The following is a 15,424-nucleotide window of genomic DNA, read 5'->3' on the forward strand; positions in this document are numbered from 1 at the left end:
TCCCAAAAATAAATAAACGTTGAAAAAAAAATTAAAAAAAAAAAAAACAAACAAAACAAAAAACCCCACCATGATGTCTGGGTTTAGTGGGTAAAATAACTCACTGATATACATGAAGGGAGATGAAACAAGAATGACCCTAAATAATGATGGAAGACTAAGGGTCCATAATCTTTTCCATTCTGTGTATATTTGAAAGTAGCCAATAAAAAGGGTTGAAGGGGCGCCTGGGTGGCGCAGTCGGTTAAGCGACCGACTTCAGCCAGGTCACGATCTCGCGGTCCGTGAGTTCGAGCCCCGCGTCAGGCTCTGGGCTGATGGCTCGGAGCCTGGAGCCTGTTTCCGATTCTGTGTCTCCCTCTCTCTCTGCCCCTCCCCCGTTCATGCTCCCCCCCCCCCGTACTCCCCCTCTCTGTCCCAAAAATAAATAAACGTTGAAAAAAAAAATTTAAAAATAAATAAATAAATAAAAAGGGTGGAATATGTCCTTGTATTAGTAATTCTATGTTGGGAAGATTATCTTTAATTAATTTATTTTATTTTAGAGAGAGAGGGAGAGAGAAAGAGCATGCACATGTGAGTTGGGGAGAGGGGCGGGGGGGTGGTGCGGAGAGAGAGAATCTTAAGCAGGCTTCAAGCTCAGCACAGAGCCCAATGAGGGGCTCGATCCCATGACCCGGGGATCACGACCTGAGCTGAAATCAAGAGTTGGCCACTCAACCAACTGAGCCACCCAGGTACCCCTGGTTTATCTTTTTTTTTTTCCTTTTTTTAGAGAGAGAAGAGGAGAATGAATTTTAAAAGCGCACAAGGAAGCTTTTGTTTTTATGAATCAAAATGTCCAAATACACATTTTAAACATGCACATTTTAGTCAATTATACATCAGCCAAACTTGAAGTCACAAATACTCAAATAGTGTCACTCCCTGATCACTTTACTGTTTTCGTATCGCATACGGTCTGGAGGCCATCTGTGGGTACTCTATCAATAGGGTAGAAATAGAATGGCGTGCTACTGCCAACTTTTCCCAACCCCGTTTGGGGACATCATGTCGGCAGTTTGAAATTGGTCATCGTGGGAGAACTTATACCAAGAAAGTCAGCAAATGCTAGAAACTAAGGCTTAATTTATCATATTATTGAATACAATATATGGAATGTCTACGCCTAGAAAAGTGACGGAGGGGCGCCTGGGTGGCTCAGTCAGTTAGGCGTCCCACTTCAGCCCAGGTCATGATCTTGCGGTCCGTGAGTTTGAGCCTCCCACGGGGCGCTCTGCTGTCAGCCGACCGTCAGCAGAGAGCCCGCTTCAGATCCTCTGTCCCCACTCTCTCTCTGCCCCTCCCCTGTACATGTGCATGAGCTCTCTCTCGAGAATGTATTAAAAATATAAAAATAAAATAAATATTTTAAAAAGTGATGGAAAGTATGCTAATAAATCGTATAGGTGGCCACTACCTTGTGCATATCCCCCCAAAGAGAATACCCATAAAGAAAAAATGACAGAATATTCTTCGAGTACTCAAAAACAACTATTCCATGCAGCAAAGAAGTTGCCCACATTACTGAAGAACAAAGAATATTTCAACCTAAGTCTGTTTTGTTTCATCTTATTTGTTACTAAACAGAAAATAACCAAATTTCCTAAGAGAGAAAATAGTCCACAGGTAAGAAGAGGCAGTTTACTAAAAAAGATAAACAGCAAACACATGAAATAATGCTCAACACCATAAATCCTTAGGGAAATACAATGAAAACAAATGAGATAACAATACTTATTTTAAAAAGGTGAAATTAAAAAGTCAATCTTACCAGGCACTGACAAGGGTGAAGGAGTTGGAAGTCTCACACGCTGCTGGTGGAAATGCAAAAAGACACAACCATTTTAGATCACTGCTTGGCAATTTTTAAAAAGGAGTTAAATATCTACCTACCCCATGACTCAGGCAGTGTACTAGGAGTCATTAAAATAGGAGAAATGAAACACATATCCACATAAAGAATTATAAACAAATGTTTACACCAGGTTTATCTGCAAAAACTCAACACTGGAAATAATCCAAATATCCATCAACAGATGAACGGATAAATGCAGCTGATGACACATCAAAGAGAAAGCTACTCAGAAATTAGAATAAATGATTCATACAGGCGCCATTTAGGATTCTCAACGCCGCATCAAGAAAACAGAAAAAAAGAGCAAACACTTTATGGTTAATCATAAAATTCTAGAAAATGCAATCAATTTTCATTTTTTTTTAAACGTTTATTTATTTTTGAGACAGAGCATGAACAGGGGAGGGTCAGAGAGAGAGGGAGACACAGAATCTGAAGCAGGCTCCAGGCTCTGAGCTGTCAGCACAGAGCCCGACGCGGGGCTCGAACTCATGGACCGTGAGATCATGACCTGAGCCGAAGTCAGACGCTTAACTGACTGAGCCACCCAGGCGCCCCAAAAAATGCAATCAATTTTAAAAGAATGCAAATCAATGGTTGCCTGGAGGGCCAGAGAGAGATTATAAAAGGGAGAAAGGAAAACATGCAGGTGACAGACATGCTCATTATCACTGCTAACAGTGACGGTTTCCTAAGTGTACACAGGTCAAAACTTACCATGCTGTAATGCTTTAAATACGTTCAGTTTAGTCTATGTTTATTATGCCTTAACTTAATACAGCTTTCAGAAGTGGTTCACAATAAAAATCCAAATCTCCCACCCTTCAGAACATCAGGTCTGGGAACTCTGTATTGACTCCACTGTCTCACTCATGCCTGAGGGTCAGCCTTTCCTCAGTGGCAGTTAATACTGGCCAACAGTGAAAGCCATTTCCACCAGAGTAAGGGCATTGCTAGCTGGGTCACAATAGCCATATCCCCAGAGTACAGGATCTCCCTTCTCCCCTGCCTTCTTAGGTTGACTGTACAGCAACGGCCTTGAGGTTAACAGCTCAGATTGGCTACAGGAACCCACGAAACCCCTGGTCTGCCAGTGACTTCAGCTACACAAGATAAACCCACCTGGAGATCCTGAGATTTCTGTACACTCGCAGCCTGCAATCACCGAAACACCTGTGGGTGCACACCCGGGAGAGGCGCACTCCATGTACCCTGCGGCAGTCTCCTCCACGCTCTCTTGATAGTGTTTCTGTGCCAATTATGGGTTCCCTTGCCCCTGCAGTCTTATAGCCAGCGACACTGGCCTACTGAGCTCTGGGTATCAGGGTGCACAGCTCCTCTGCAGGACCTGGGGCTGATTTTCCTCAGCACTGCTGGGCACTGAGGTATCCCGTGAACAAGGAAAAATTCACGTTGTCTCCAAAAGCACGGATGTTGTCACAACTGCCCCTTTCTCAGGGTGACCTCTGGCATCCAGGCAAAAACTCAGGACCACAGAGCAGTCTTTCCTAGGAGGTCCTGGCAGCAACGCAGACTATGATGCAACTGGAGAGCACTACACTCTACCATCACACTGTCCCCTCTGAGGCACCCAACGTTTGCATCCCCTCACAACTTTCCACTTCAAGTTGGCAGTCCTTCAAGCTACCCTACACTGTGGACAGAGTTTCTAAGATTAAAGGTGCTTAAACAGAAAGGCCTTTATTATTGCACAAACCAGCCAAAGCTGTGCGAGTTTCCGGTTCAATGACTTGGAAGCTGGAAAACCTCATCAAGAGCACTCCCTGAGACCAGTTAGATCTCTCAAAAAGCTAGTTCTTCTGCGCAGGCCATCAGCAGAACCCAGATAGTGTTCTAGAGGCCAACAGAAGGTCAAGTCCATGTGCTAACTTGTCAAGAGAGAAGGGAATGAAGATCTCATAAGGCTCAGGATACTCTTGATTTCCTCTAGCACATGGGAGAGCAGAGGTCAGCTTTGACAAGCAGACCAAGGTGACTGACGCACACTGTGGGGACTGGTCACGTGGTAGAGCTGAAGTGGCTGCTGCCACTGAAACTGGCAGTGACATCAACCTGGCAAGGAGCTTGGACAGGTTGTACATGCTTCCCGCAGAACTGAAACTTACAGGGAAATCTCCAGTCTGTAGATGTTTTCAGATCTATAAAATTCAGTTCAGGCAGATGGCTCAAGAGGCTTTCCTCCACCACAATTAAACTAAGTAAGGAAAGGGCACATTCTCTGCATCTGTTTCACTTTGTGTGAACTCTTTGGTGTTGACTGAGCTCAGTTTGCAGCTAAAGGATTTCTCATTCACTACAGGTGAGCTCTCCTATGTCGAAGGAGGCCAGAGCTCTGGCTAAAGGATTTCCCACACTCATTGCACTCATAAGGCTTTGCTCCAGAGTGAACTGTCTGGTGTCGAACAAGGTGGGTTTTACGGCTGAAGGATTTCCCACATTCACTGCATTCATACGGCTTTTCTCCAGTGTGAACTCTTTGGTGTTGAATGAGGACAGATTTCTGGCTAAAGGATTTCCCACATTCATTGCACTCATAAGGCCTTTCTCCAGTGTGAACTCTTTGGTGTTGAATGAGGACAGATTTCTCACTAAAAGATTTCCCACATTCAATGCAATCATAAGGCCTTACTCCAGTGTGAACTCTCCAGTGTCTCATGAGGTGGGTTTTACAACTAAATGATTTCCCACATTCAGTGCATTCATAAGGCCTTGCTCTAGCGTGAGCTCTCTTGTGGCGAAGAAGGCCAGAACTTTGGGTAAATGATTTCCCACATTCAATGCATTTGTAAGGCCTTTCGTTAGTATGAACTCTCAGATGTTTAATAAGGATAGATTTTTGGATAAAGGACTTCCCACACTCACTGCACTCGTACGGCCTCTCTCCAGTATGAACTCTTTGGTGTTGAATGAGGTCAGATTTCTGGCTGAAAGATCTGCCACATTCTATGCATTCATAAGGCTTTGCTCCAGTGTGAACTCTCCAGTGTCGAATGAGATGGGTTTTGCGACTAAAGAACCTCCCACATTCACTACACTTGTAAGATCTTTCTTCGGTGTGAATTTTCTGGTGCTGAAAAGGTCTGTATTTACAGCGGACGTCTTTTCCACATTTGCTACATTCTTCAAGACCTTCTCCATCGTGGAATCTCTGGTGGTCAAGAGTGTGAGTGTTGCTGAAAGCTCTCCTGCATTTGATCCACTTGTGACTTATTCCGCTGGTAAAGGGCTCCCCACACTCAATGCTGCTCTGGGGCTTCTCTCTATTGGGCATATCCAGGTGCTGGAGAAGGCCTGAGGGAGCTAGAAAGTCCTTTCCACCTTCCCCACTGGCAAAGGGCCTCGCTGACATGTGGAATCTGCAGCTCGTCACTAACAAGGCACTGTCCATATCCATTTTGAACATTTTCTCTCCACTGTCATGCTTTTGATGCTGGTGAAGGTTTGCACCAAACCAGAAGCCTCTGGTCGCCCCACCCAAGTATGATTTCTGCCCAGAATATGCTGCTCGGAGCTCAGAAGGTTGCAAATTGTCTTTCAAGACTGGGACACAATTCTCACAGAGGTGAGTCTTCTGGATTGACAAACCTGTCTTAGAAGTCCTGACCTGTGACACTCTTTCTACAGAAACACTCTGCTCAGAAGGTACTTCCTCATTCTCTGCTCCACACCAACAATCTGAAAGCAGAGAAATGCTGATAAAGTATACTTTACCTCTGAGGAAGAGAGGGAAGTCCCATCAAAAATGTGTGTCAAAAATATACATTCAAACCAAAGACAGAATCCACGGGTATAATTTCAGAATGGGGCACCAATTTGAAGGGAGGGCTGCTTTGCAGTACTGGGCCTCTAAAGATGACAGAATGAGGGAGACCTTTTGGGACAAAGGGCACAAGTAGGGGGTGCCACACAGGGAGGGGAGGCAGGATCACTAATTCACTCCTGTGCCAACAGTCTTCAGCAGGAACTTGTTGTCTGGGGACAAGTCCACGCTACTGAGAACGATGGTTCTGCCCAGGCCCAGGAAAATACCAGTGGAACTGAGTATCTGGTGTTCAAGGACAATTTAAGGATATGTGCACACGTCACAACACATTACGTACAGGAGAACTGCAGACCACGTGGTGGAGAGGAACAAGTGATGGAGGTCAGGAAGCCGGGGACAGCCAGGAATGGAAGTCACAGATGAAATGTGACTCAGAGTCAGAAAAGCGTAGAGTATGCAGAAAAAAGGTGTAGAAATGATGTGTCCAGTGGCACCTGCACCGAAACGCTGGTGAACACAGGGCGGGTTCCTGGTATACTTTAAACACAGCCCTGATGTCAGGCCCCTTCCAGCAGCTGCCACTCACCAGGCCAGGCCTTCTCTGAGACCGCCAGGCCAAGTCCACCCTGCGAAGCAGCCAGCACCCTCCTCAGACTCCCAGTTGGAGAACTACGTAGGACCTGAGTGAGGCAAGTCCTTAGGGAAAGACAGGACAGGTGAGGGGTCATCACCAGCCCAGAGCAACTAGGAAATATCGGACCACAGAAAGGAACACTGCAATTAAAATCTCAAAGGACGGTCTTTCAAGAAAGGTCTAAGGACCACATAAGTAGGGACCATGACGATGTTTACAACTCCTGATATAGGCAATCATAAGGAAATCTTTAAAAGTTCTCATCACAAGGAAAAAATATCTGCAACTCTGTATGGTGATGAACGTTCATTACACGTAATGTAGTAAGCATTCTACAACATATACAAGTATCAAATCATTACACTGTATGCCTAAAACCAATATGTTGCATATCAATTATATCTCAATTTAAAAAAAAAAAAGGAGGAGGCAGAACCTGGGGCACAAGATGCCACGAATCTGGACACAGTCATCCCACCAGGGAGAGGGTGAGCAATGTGAGATCCATTCGGGTGACTGTGGGACTCCCAGATTCCCAGACCCTTCCCTGCACACGGTGGGGTAGCAGGTATCAGGGCGGCTTGCTGAGGGCACCGCTCGGGGCAGTGAACATAGCTTAGCACTGGCACCCACAGCACACATGCCAAGGAAGTGGGGAAGTTAGCAGAGGCCAAGGTTTAGCTCTGGGAGAGGGAGAAAGAGCAGCTCACAACACTGAGAGGAAGATGAAGGCCTTACCCAGGGATGTTGCAAGTGCAAAGGTCTCCAGCATCACGTCGTGGTACAGGAACCTCTGAGCCTCATCAAGGAGCCCCCACTCCTCCTGGGAGAAGTACACGGCCACGTCCTCGAAAGTCACACAACTCTGCCAGAGTGGGGACAGTTCATTCCATAATCAGCTTCTCCCCTAGGATTCCCAAGTTCATCCACCCACTCATCCTTCCCCTGCTCACCCACCTCCCCACGTCCCCATCTCAGAGAAGATACCAGGCCCTGGGGCATCTGATGCACACTGTCTCCTTCTGGTCCCTTTGATCACCATGTCCACCCACAGCAACGACAGGCAGGTGGGCAGGTAGACGATACCAAAACTCTGATGTCAGGCCCCTTCCAGCAGCTGCCACTCACCAGGCCAGGCCTTCTCTGAGACCGCCCTGCCAAGTTCCCCAAGAGGGACACACTCTCTCGTTAAGCAATTCTTCAGATCAGATGTCCCAGACGTAACCAAGGGTGTGGGCTCCCATTTCTCTCTTATGTTCTCAAGGCCAGGGCCCTCGGGCCTTCACTTCCCACTCTCTCCAAGTTCTCCCTGCTCTGTACCACAGGCACCCCCCATCCTTCTTCCATGGCATAGAGTCTGGCAAATTCAAACACGTTCCAGAACTACAGCAGCACACCTCCAATGGTCCCCACAGCCAGAGGCAGCCCAGAGTCCTGCTCCGTAGGTCTCCCTGCCTGACAGCTCCTGGCTTCAACCGCAGCCACACGGAACCACTTGTGGATCTCAGCACTCATGACCCTCCTCCACTCATGCTGCACTTGATCGGCTCTCACCGGTCAAGCCTTCCTCTCTCTGTCCAACCCTCATCCAGAGCCAGTCCCAGAGCCTTTCCACCCCAGGTCCAGAGATTCTCCTACATGAGCACTTGGCCCCCGAGCTAATCCAGCTGCCCGACTGAAAGTCCCCAGGCACACCAAGGTCACAACAAAGTCCTGGGGACCCCAGAGCAGTGAGTAAGCAGCAGTCCTGGCCTCACCACCATGTTGCCTCCATTACTCCCACACTCCTGCATCATCTCATGTGCACCCACCTCTCAGAAGCCTTGCTCCCATCAGGTCATCCACTCTCCCGCACTGTTCCCACCACTCCTCTCTTTCACTGACCCACACGCAGACACTGGTCTGCACCCCCCAACTAGGTGACCAAGCACGAGACCAGCCTCTGACCTCACTCACCCCTTCCGAGGCTACTATTAACATCGTCATGACTGGGATTACCCCTCGTCAACGTGACCCACTGTGTTATGGACCGAATGTACGCATTCTCCCAAAAGTGGTATGTTTGGAGCCCTAACCCCCAGTGTGATGGAATTTGGAGATTTGGAGGTGGGGCCTTTTGGGGTGGTGATCAGATTTTGATTAGGTCAGGAGGGTTTCTTAAGAAACCCTTCTACTTTCTTCTCTCTCACCTTCAAAATCAGAAAATCACAGGTCTACTGAAAAAACCTGATTCAGAATCCAGCCATCTCTACCCCCTCCAAGGCCACCACACTGGTCCACATCATCAGCGCTCACTGGACTACTGCAGTACCCTCCTCCCTGGTCTTCCTGCCACTTCGCTCACTCGCCCAGTCTGTTCTCTGTGCTGCAGCCGCAGGAAGCATAAGAGCTTGAACAGATCCCTCCTCTGCTCCAAAGCTCCCACTGTTCCCACCATCTCCAGAGTAGACACCCAACTTCTCAGGGGGCCATCCCAGGTCTGACTCCTGCCCCTGTGCTCTCTGTTCCCATGAGAAAGGACACTGAGCTACCCTTGTTCAGCTCAGTCTCCCCTCCAAAGGCCTGCAGACACTGGTACAATACTGGGGCAACCGTCCTCCACACCTCATTCTATTGGCTGCCAGCAACAGGAACCACTCCACAGAACCCCCAGCCTGGTCTGAGGACCCTGGGCTTAGAACCTGTTCCCAGTCCCCAGGCCTGGAAGAATGACAAATGAAGAGTGTCAGGACACCACAATCACAGAGATAAAGAGAGGAATCAGGACCAGTGAGGTTCTGGAACACCATCCACTCACTCACCTCTGCAGGGTTCATAAGTGCTTCTGTACTGATAACAGTCTGTGTGAAGAGGAAAGTTCGGAGAGGCAGGTGACCATGGCAGGGCTCCATGGGCTCCGGGCTACTCTGCACCCCTGCCCAGCCCTGGAGCCAGGTGACCTGGGATAAGTACAGTCTCTCTGATCCTCAGTCCCCAGAGCTGAGTCTTACAACTGTATGACCTTGGACAGGAACCAAATCCTCCCTGTGCTTCCTATTATCATCCTTCCTCCGGTCTGGTCCCTTTAGCACCTTGTAAAAACTTTTTAAAAAGGCTAATTCAGGTGAGGCCTTTCCTGTTCACAATTCTCAATGGCTCCCAGCCTCTGATGGCCACCTGCCAGTCCCCCCGTGACCCCGCCGCACACCCTCTGTTCCCCTGAGGGCAGAGGGAGGACCCCACACCCCCCAATTCCTCCCCCTCGGCGCCCCCTTCAGCCCTGCACCAGCCGGCCCCCTCCCCTGCAGCCCGCTCCCGCACCCTGTCGTGCCAGCGCTCAGACACAGGGTCCCCACACGCGAGCGCCTCCCCGGCCCGGACACCGGTACCTGGACAGCAGGGACGCGAGCAGGCGCCCCGCGCTCGGGCCTGGAGGGTCTGGGGCGGGGGGAGAGGGCCCGGGGGGCGCGCGTTTACCTGAGCCGGGTCCCTGCGCGCGGTCGCCGCCATCTGACTCTGGGCGGAGCGGACACCCGGGCCAGCGGTCCCCGTCCCGGCCCCGGCGCGGGGCAGCCCGGGCGGCGTTGAGGAGTCGCGGACGCCAGTCTGCGCGGCGGGGACAGCGCCTCCCCTCGCGCCTTCTCGGTCCCCTCAGTCTCCACCCGACCTCAGGAGTCCGTGACCCAGCACATACAGCTCAGAGCAGCCAAAACTACCGCCACGAGGAGGACGCCGGAAGTCCCGCCCCGACACGATGGGAACACACGGAATTGCCCTTCTCGTGAGCCTCTATTGGCTAAACGACGACGACGCCCGGCGCAGCGTCCTCTGGGTAGTGTAGTTCTCACAGCACGAAAAGCCCTGGCGCGGGGCGCCCCTCACCCGCAGACTAGGAGGGAGACGTGCTGAGAGGTGGTGTCTCCGTCTCCCAAGGGCGGGGGATGGGCCTCGCTCCTTTAAGGGGCTGCTCTTAGATTTCTGAGGAGTGTCGTGTGCAGCTGATCACCTAGGTGTTTAGAGAAGTTATTTCGGACTCCTTGAAGCTTAGTATTTTCTGGGATTCTAGTAGTATTATTTCAGATGCTCCCAGTGACTCAGTCCATTCCACAGAGTCGTGCAGACACAAAACGTGGAGCCTAATAGTTTATCTTCTGTCTTTTCAAATGCCTCTAGCCCGAAACGTTAGAGTCAGCTTTGTGAGTTTCAGTACGCTGGGTCAGGAACAAAAGAAAAAGACTCCGCACAGGGACAGGACAGAGAGGAAACAAAGTGTTAGACTGCCGTAGAGCAAGAGGACAAAGGTGAACTCTGTTGTTAGAGCAAGAGGACAAAGGTGAACTCTGTTGTTGGTTCCCACAGAAAATCTCTCTGCTGGCCGTATAGGTAGTGATTGTGTCCAACTCACTGAGGAACACGGATTTGTATCCATAATATCTGTTACTCCCTATCCTTAGCCACATTTAATTCCTTTTAGGAATCTGGCGAGTATTTAAAAGAAGAGACAACTGTGCTGACAGGGCGAAGCCTGCTTGGGATTCTCTCTCTCTCCCTTTCTCTGCCTCTCCCCTTCTCATGCTCTATCTCTCTCAAAATAAATAAACTTAAGAACAATAATAAAAGGAGAGCCACTTACCAAATGTCATTTTGGAAAAGGACAGTGTCTATAGTGTTTGCCAATATAGGAGCACGTGGGCAAAGAGGATACCAGACTATGAAGTAAAGGTTTGGGACACTAAGATCTCATCCATTTGACGGGAAGTTATTATCGTTCCTGCTGCTACTGCAGGGATGGTGTCTGTATGGGGAGTTGAGATGATCTCAGAAACAGTCGTGAAATGAAAATCACTGAAACCCATTAATAATGGTTATGTAGTCATTCAGGGATAGTGGCAGGATAGCGCTGGGAAAATATCAGTAAAAGGTAAAAAAAGAAAAAAAAAGTTAATACTCCTACCAACTTCCATTAGCAAATTATGCCCGGAAAAGAAAAACATGTATATGCCAACAATGGCTATAGAGCAGCTGTGAGTTAAACACATTTTCTTACTGATCCTCACTTCATGCATAATGAAGGATTCAGAGTGGATATTGTGAGGATCAGTCAGTTTGGACAGAGACAAAAGATGAACTCAGGCTATCAGAGAGAACGCAGAAAAGTAGGTAGCCCTAAAGCAAGTAGAAGAGGATGACATGTCTCTGGGTCCCTCAGACACCATCCACGTGCCTCTCCTTGTATTTATGTCCCAACTCAAGCAAGAAGTATTGATTTTCAAGACAGTATTTCTTTATTATTATCAAAATATGTTCTTTCTTAAATTTGACACTTATCTGGAAATCGTATTTACCACATCACCATTTGTTGCCAGGATGGTGGTTGTCATGGTGGTATCCACATACATGTAAAAATAAGTATATGAGCCTTGAAATAAAGGCCTGTGTATCTGTCATCTCATCTCTTTCTGGGAAGTTATTATCATTTCACCTCTAACTGATGTGACTGCATATCTCAATAATTAAAGATATGTATTCTCCCCGGTATTATTGAGATAAATATCAATAGCAGGTGACCAAAGGACCTTCCATTCTATGAAACAAGGTAAAATAGTGAGCAGATTGCATTCTGGGTTCCTGCCATCCTGAGGGCTTCTCCAAATGTGATATTTTAAAATTCCCATGGACAGTTAAAAATAGCAGATTTCAGGGGTGCCTAGGGGGCTCAGTCAGTTAAGCGTCCGACTTCAGCTCAGGTCATGATCTCATGGTTTGTGAGTTCAAGACCACATCAGGATCTGTGCTGACAACTCAGAGCCTGGAGCCTGCTTTGAATTCTGTGTCTCCCTGTCTCTCTCTCTGCTCCTCCCCTGCTTGTGCATTCTCTCTCTCTCTCTCTCTCTCTCTCTCTCTCTCTCTCTCAAAAATAAACATTAAAAAAATACCAGATTTGAGGGATACACAGAGAAAGAGAATTAAGAAAACTTTTCCAGGGTAATAAAAATGAACAAGGAGACAGTGGTGTCTCATTTTGTTATTTCAATAAACATTTATTGTGGTGCGCCTGGGTGCCTCAGTCGGTTAAGTGTCCCACTCTTGATTTTGACTCAGGTCATGGTCTCATGCTTCGTGAGTTCAAGCCCTGCATCAGGCTCTGTGCTGACAGCACGGAGCCTGCTTGGGATTCTCTCTCTCCCTCAAAATAAATAAGTAAACATTAAAGAAACATTTACTGAGTATATGTGGTACATTAATCTTTTTATTGGGTGTGCATAATGTGTCAGGAAACAAATGAGATAACAAACCATATTTCATGTTGCTTATAATCATATTAAGGATATTAATAAAAATAAATATAAACAACATACTATCTTTTAAGTAAACAGGTGCTTTGAAACAGAAAAAAAAAGATAACAATGATGAGAAGTGCAAGAGAGTGACTGCAGATGGGTTGTGATATCGAAGAGGGTTTGTCAACTATTCCTCAATAAAGCTGGAGAAAAAGAGAATTGAGTGGGATGCTCCACTAATAAAAGCATATTTAAGGAATGCCTTGAAGACCGTGGAGGGAACTCTGTGTATAGCCTTGTGTTCCATAGAGGAAACAGCTAGAACAGATGCCTTGGGCCAGTGCTGACCTTTCATGTTCCAGTCAGAGTAAGAAAGATAATGCAACTGAAAGCATGTGAGTGAGGAACGGCTTGGTAAAAGCTACAGTTGGATCATGAAAGGCACTGTAGATCACTGGAAGAACTTTCCATTTTATCCTGGTTGATAGAGGAATCATGACAGGGACTGGAACATCATGCTAAGTGTCTGAATGAGAAATGAGGAGAAGGCAGGCTGAGAACCTAAAAAGAGGTAAGGTTAGCAGCAGATAGATGACTAGCCGGGTGACTTATCACAGACATCTAGGTGAGAGGTAATGAGGTCTGCAATCAAAGTTGGGGCAGTACTGGACACAGTATCATTAGGTACTCGATGTGTTTTGAAGTTATTTCTTTTCATCCCTAAGGGATTTTCAGTTGGGTTGCTCAATTGGCATGAGCAAAGGAAAGGTACAGAATATGACTCCCAAACTTCATACATGAACAGTAGTAGAATGAGGGACTTGCCATCAGCTGAGATTGTGGGAAAGCAGTAGAAACAGGTTAGGAGGGAAGATCGGGAATTCAGACACCAACATAGTAAGTACAAGATGCCTGTTGAGCATGTGAATATAGCTGTCAAGTCGGCAGGCAAATCTCAAGAATTTTCGAGAGCAGTGTTGTCAGGATTAACTCTGAACACTGTTAGTTTGTAAGCTTCTAAGTATCGAAAAGACGAGACTGGATGAGATGACCAAGGGGGTAACTTCAGGTGGAGTAGGTGAAAGGAAAATAGACCGGTGTGCAGGGAAATCCCAACACTAATTTTGGGTGGAAAGGAGAAACAGAGAAAGAGATTTGAAAATTACCAACTATTTCTCAGTTGGACAGTCACAAGTCTCTTATGTCTGTCTCAGCCTATCAAAAGTGACTCTACTGCTATTAATGCCCGAGGTCCTTGCTTGGGCCATCATACTGGTGGTGAGCCCCATGGAGCCAATGTTGGTAGGTGGACTGGCTCTTACAGTTCTTATTATGACTGCAAGTTGCGCTTCAGCAAAAACCATGAGGGAACTTCAAAGGACAAGATTTCTTCCTCACAGGTCCCAGAGGGTACAAGTCATGCCAAGGGGCCACATAGCGGGTCAAGGGTAAAGAGGGAGAGAGGAAGCTCCGACCCGGGGCTCTGCCTTTATTGGTGCCCAAGGGCGGGGTGCCCAGGTTTTGCAGGTGGATTTAAAGAAGAAGAATGGGCTGGACACTAGGGTTTCAAGAGAGAAAAGCGAGGTCCCAAAGGCAATCAGTTCTCCAGGTTATTCATGGCTTTCTAAAGGAGGAACTTAGTTGTTTTGTTAGTAGCTGTGTCGTACGGTAGGCAATATGTGTATTTCAGATGGATGTCTTTGCAATGGATGCCTTGGCAATCAAAAGCTTAATCTGCATTATAATCCTCATGCTTACTGTCAGGCACTTATGCCACACAAGTCTTAAGACACGAGGGGATTTAGAAACCTGTTTGTGCCTTCGGTGCGCCGTGGTGGCTCAGTCAGTTAAGTCCGACTCGGGTCTTCCGGCCTCATCACCTTGGGCGGGACCCCACACTCCGCAGGCCGTGCGCGTGCGGACACCACGGTAGCGACGCCGGAAGCCCCGCCCCCAGCCTACGTCTAACACAGAAGCACTCCATCCGGAACGCTCATTGGCTTAGCGTCTCCGCTGGGCAGAAGGCTTTTTCGGATGGTGTAGGGCCACTGCTGGTCTCCGCGAGGGGCGCTCCGCACTTGTCACTGCGGAGCAAAGGTCACCGGCCCCGCGAGGGTCTCTGGGAAGTAGCGCTGCTTTGTCCGAGGGCAGAGGCTGAGCTCCGCTCCCCAAGTGGGCTGAAACCCAGTTTCTGCGAGTCTTGTGGGCAGGTGATCACCGAAGTGTTTAGACGTGTATTTCTCCAGACTCCACCGGGCTCGGATGCTCCCCGGGACTGCAGGTGCACACGGACCCAACGGCAAGCGACTGTCGTGTGATTGCGCGTCATGTGGCCGTAATCCGATGCATCAGAGTCAGTCCCGGACGCTTAGGGGCTGGGGTCAGGACGGGAGAGAACAGCCTCCAGGCCGGAAACGACCCCTGTGAGTCGAGCACCAGGGCTCGAAGAAGCCTTAGGCAAAGTGTACAGTCCGTTCCGCCGACAGGGGCCGAGAACTCGCCGGACCCCAGCCAACAGGGCGCCTCCCGCGGGTCGCCCGCAAAGATCGGGATTTGGCCTCCGCGCACACAGGCCAGGTATGGGGCCCGAAGTGGGAGGGGCCTTCGCCCCTGGGATCCGCGGCGGAAACCCGGAGCCTGGATCCTGAGAGTTCCGGGGGAGCCCTGCCGGGAGGACCCCGCAGCTCCCTGCTGTCCTTCGGGGCGCCCTCGGGGCAGCTCGCGGCCTGCGCCGCTCCCGGAACCCGGGCGGGCGCCCCCTGGAGGCCCCTTGGGTGGAAAGGGGGAACTCTGGCGGAGGTTGGGGGGGGGTGGGAGCGGGCGCTGTGGGGTCTGAGGTTCCACCCCCT

At 48.8% G+C, this 15,424-nt stretch overlaps 4 protein-coding genes across 8 annotated transcripts in view; all 4 read right to left on the minus strand.

The window, feature by feature from the left end:
• The window catches only part of LOC121023485 (zinc finger protein OZF-like), a 30,953-nt gene extending 27,898 nt beyond the window's left edge, over nucleotides 1-3,055 (minus strand). Inside the window, 2 exon segments of the mRNA XM_040465434.1 lie at nucleotides 1,814-1,856; nucleotides 3,020-3,055. The gene's annotated coding sequence lies outside the window, so the exon portion shown is untranslated.
• The window catches only part of LOC121023467 (zinc finger protein 530-like), a 36,091-nt gene extending 26,085 nt beyond the window's left edge, over nucleotides 1-10,006 (minus strand). For 2 of the 4 annotated variants that reach the window (XM_040465394.1, XM_040465393.1), the window contains exons 1-4: nucleotides 9,772-10,006; nucleotides 7,054-7,180; nucleotides 5,009-5,593; nucleotides 1,814-1,856 (exon numbers count right to left, since the gene is read on the minus strand). In XM_040465394.1, coding sequence (XP_040321328.1) covers nucleotides 1,814-1,856; nucleotides 5,009-5,593; nucleotides 7,054-7,180; nucleotides 9,772-9,804 — 788 coding nt within the window. In that variant the 5' untranslated portion in view covers nucleotides 9,805-10,006. Of the gene's footprint in view, nucleotides 1-1,813; nucleotides 1,857-3,019; nucleotides 5,594-7,053; nucleotides 7,181-9,771 lie in introns of all 4 variants that reach the window. The other 2 variants (XR_005787408.1, XR_005787407.1) reach the window with 2 other exon arrangements.
• The window catches only part of LOC121023457 (zinc finger protein 304-like), a 498,588-nt gene that overhangs the window by 185,836 nt on the left and 297,328 nt on the right, over nucleotides 1-15,424 (minus strand). The window lies entirely within an intron of this gene.
• Nucleotides 15,029-15,424, minus strand: part of LOC121023360 (vomeronasal type-1 receptor 1) — a 3,835-nt gene continuing 3,439 nt past the window's right edge. The window contains exon 2 of the mRNA XM_040465178.1: nucleotides 15,029-15,344. Coding sequence (XP_040321112.1) covers nucleotides 15,029-15,344 — 316 coding nt within the window. The remainder of the gene's footprint in view (nucleotides 15,345-15,424) is intronic.

Source organism: Herpailurus yagouaroundi, unplaced genomic scaffold (genome assembly GCF_014898765.1).
Source record: "Herpailurus yagouaroundi ecotype Mexico unplaced genomic scaffold, PumYag 557, whole genome shotgun sequence".
Classification (NCBI taxonomy): domain Eukaryota; kingdom Metazoa; phylum Chordata; class Mammalia; order Carnivora; family Felidae; genus Herpailurus; species Herpailurus yagouaroundi.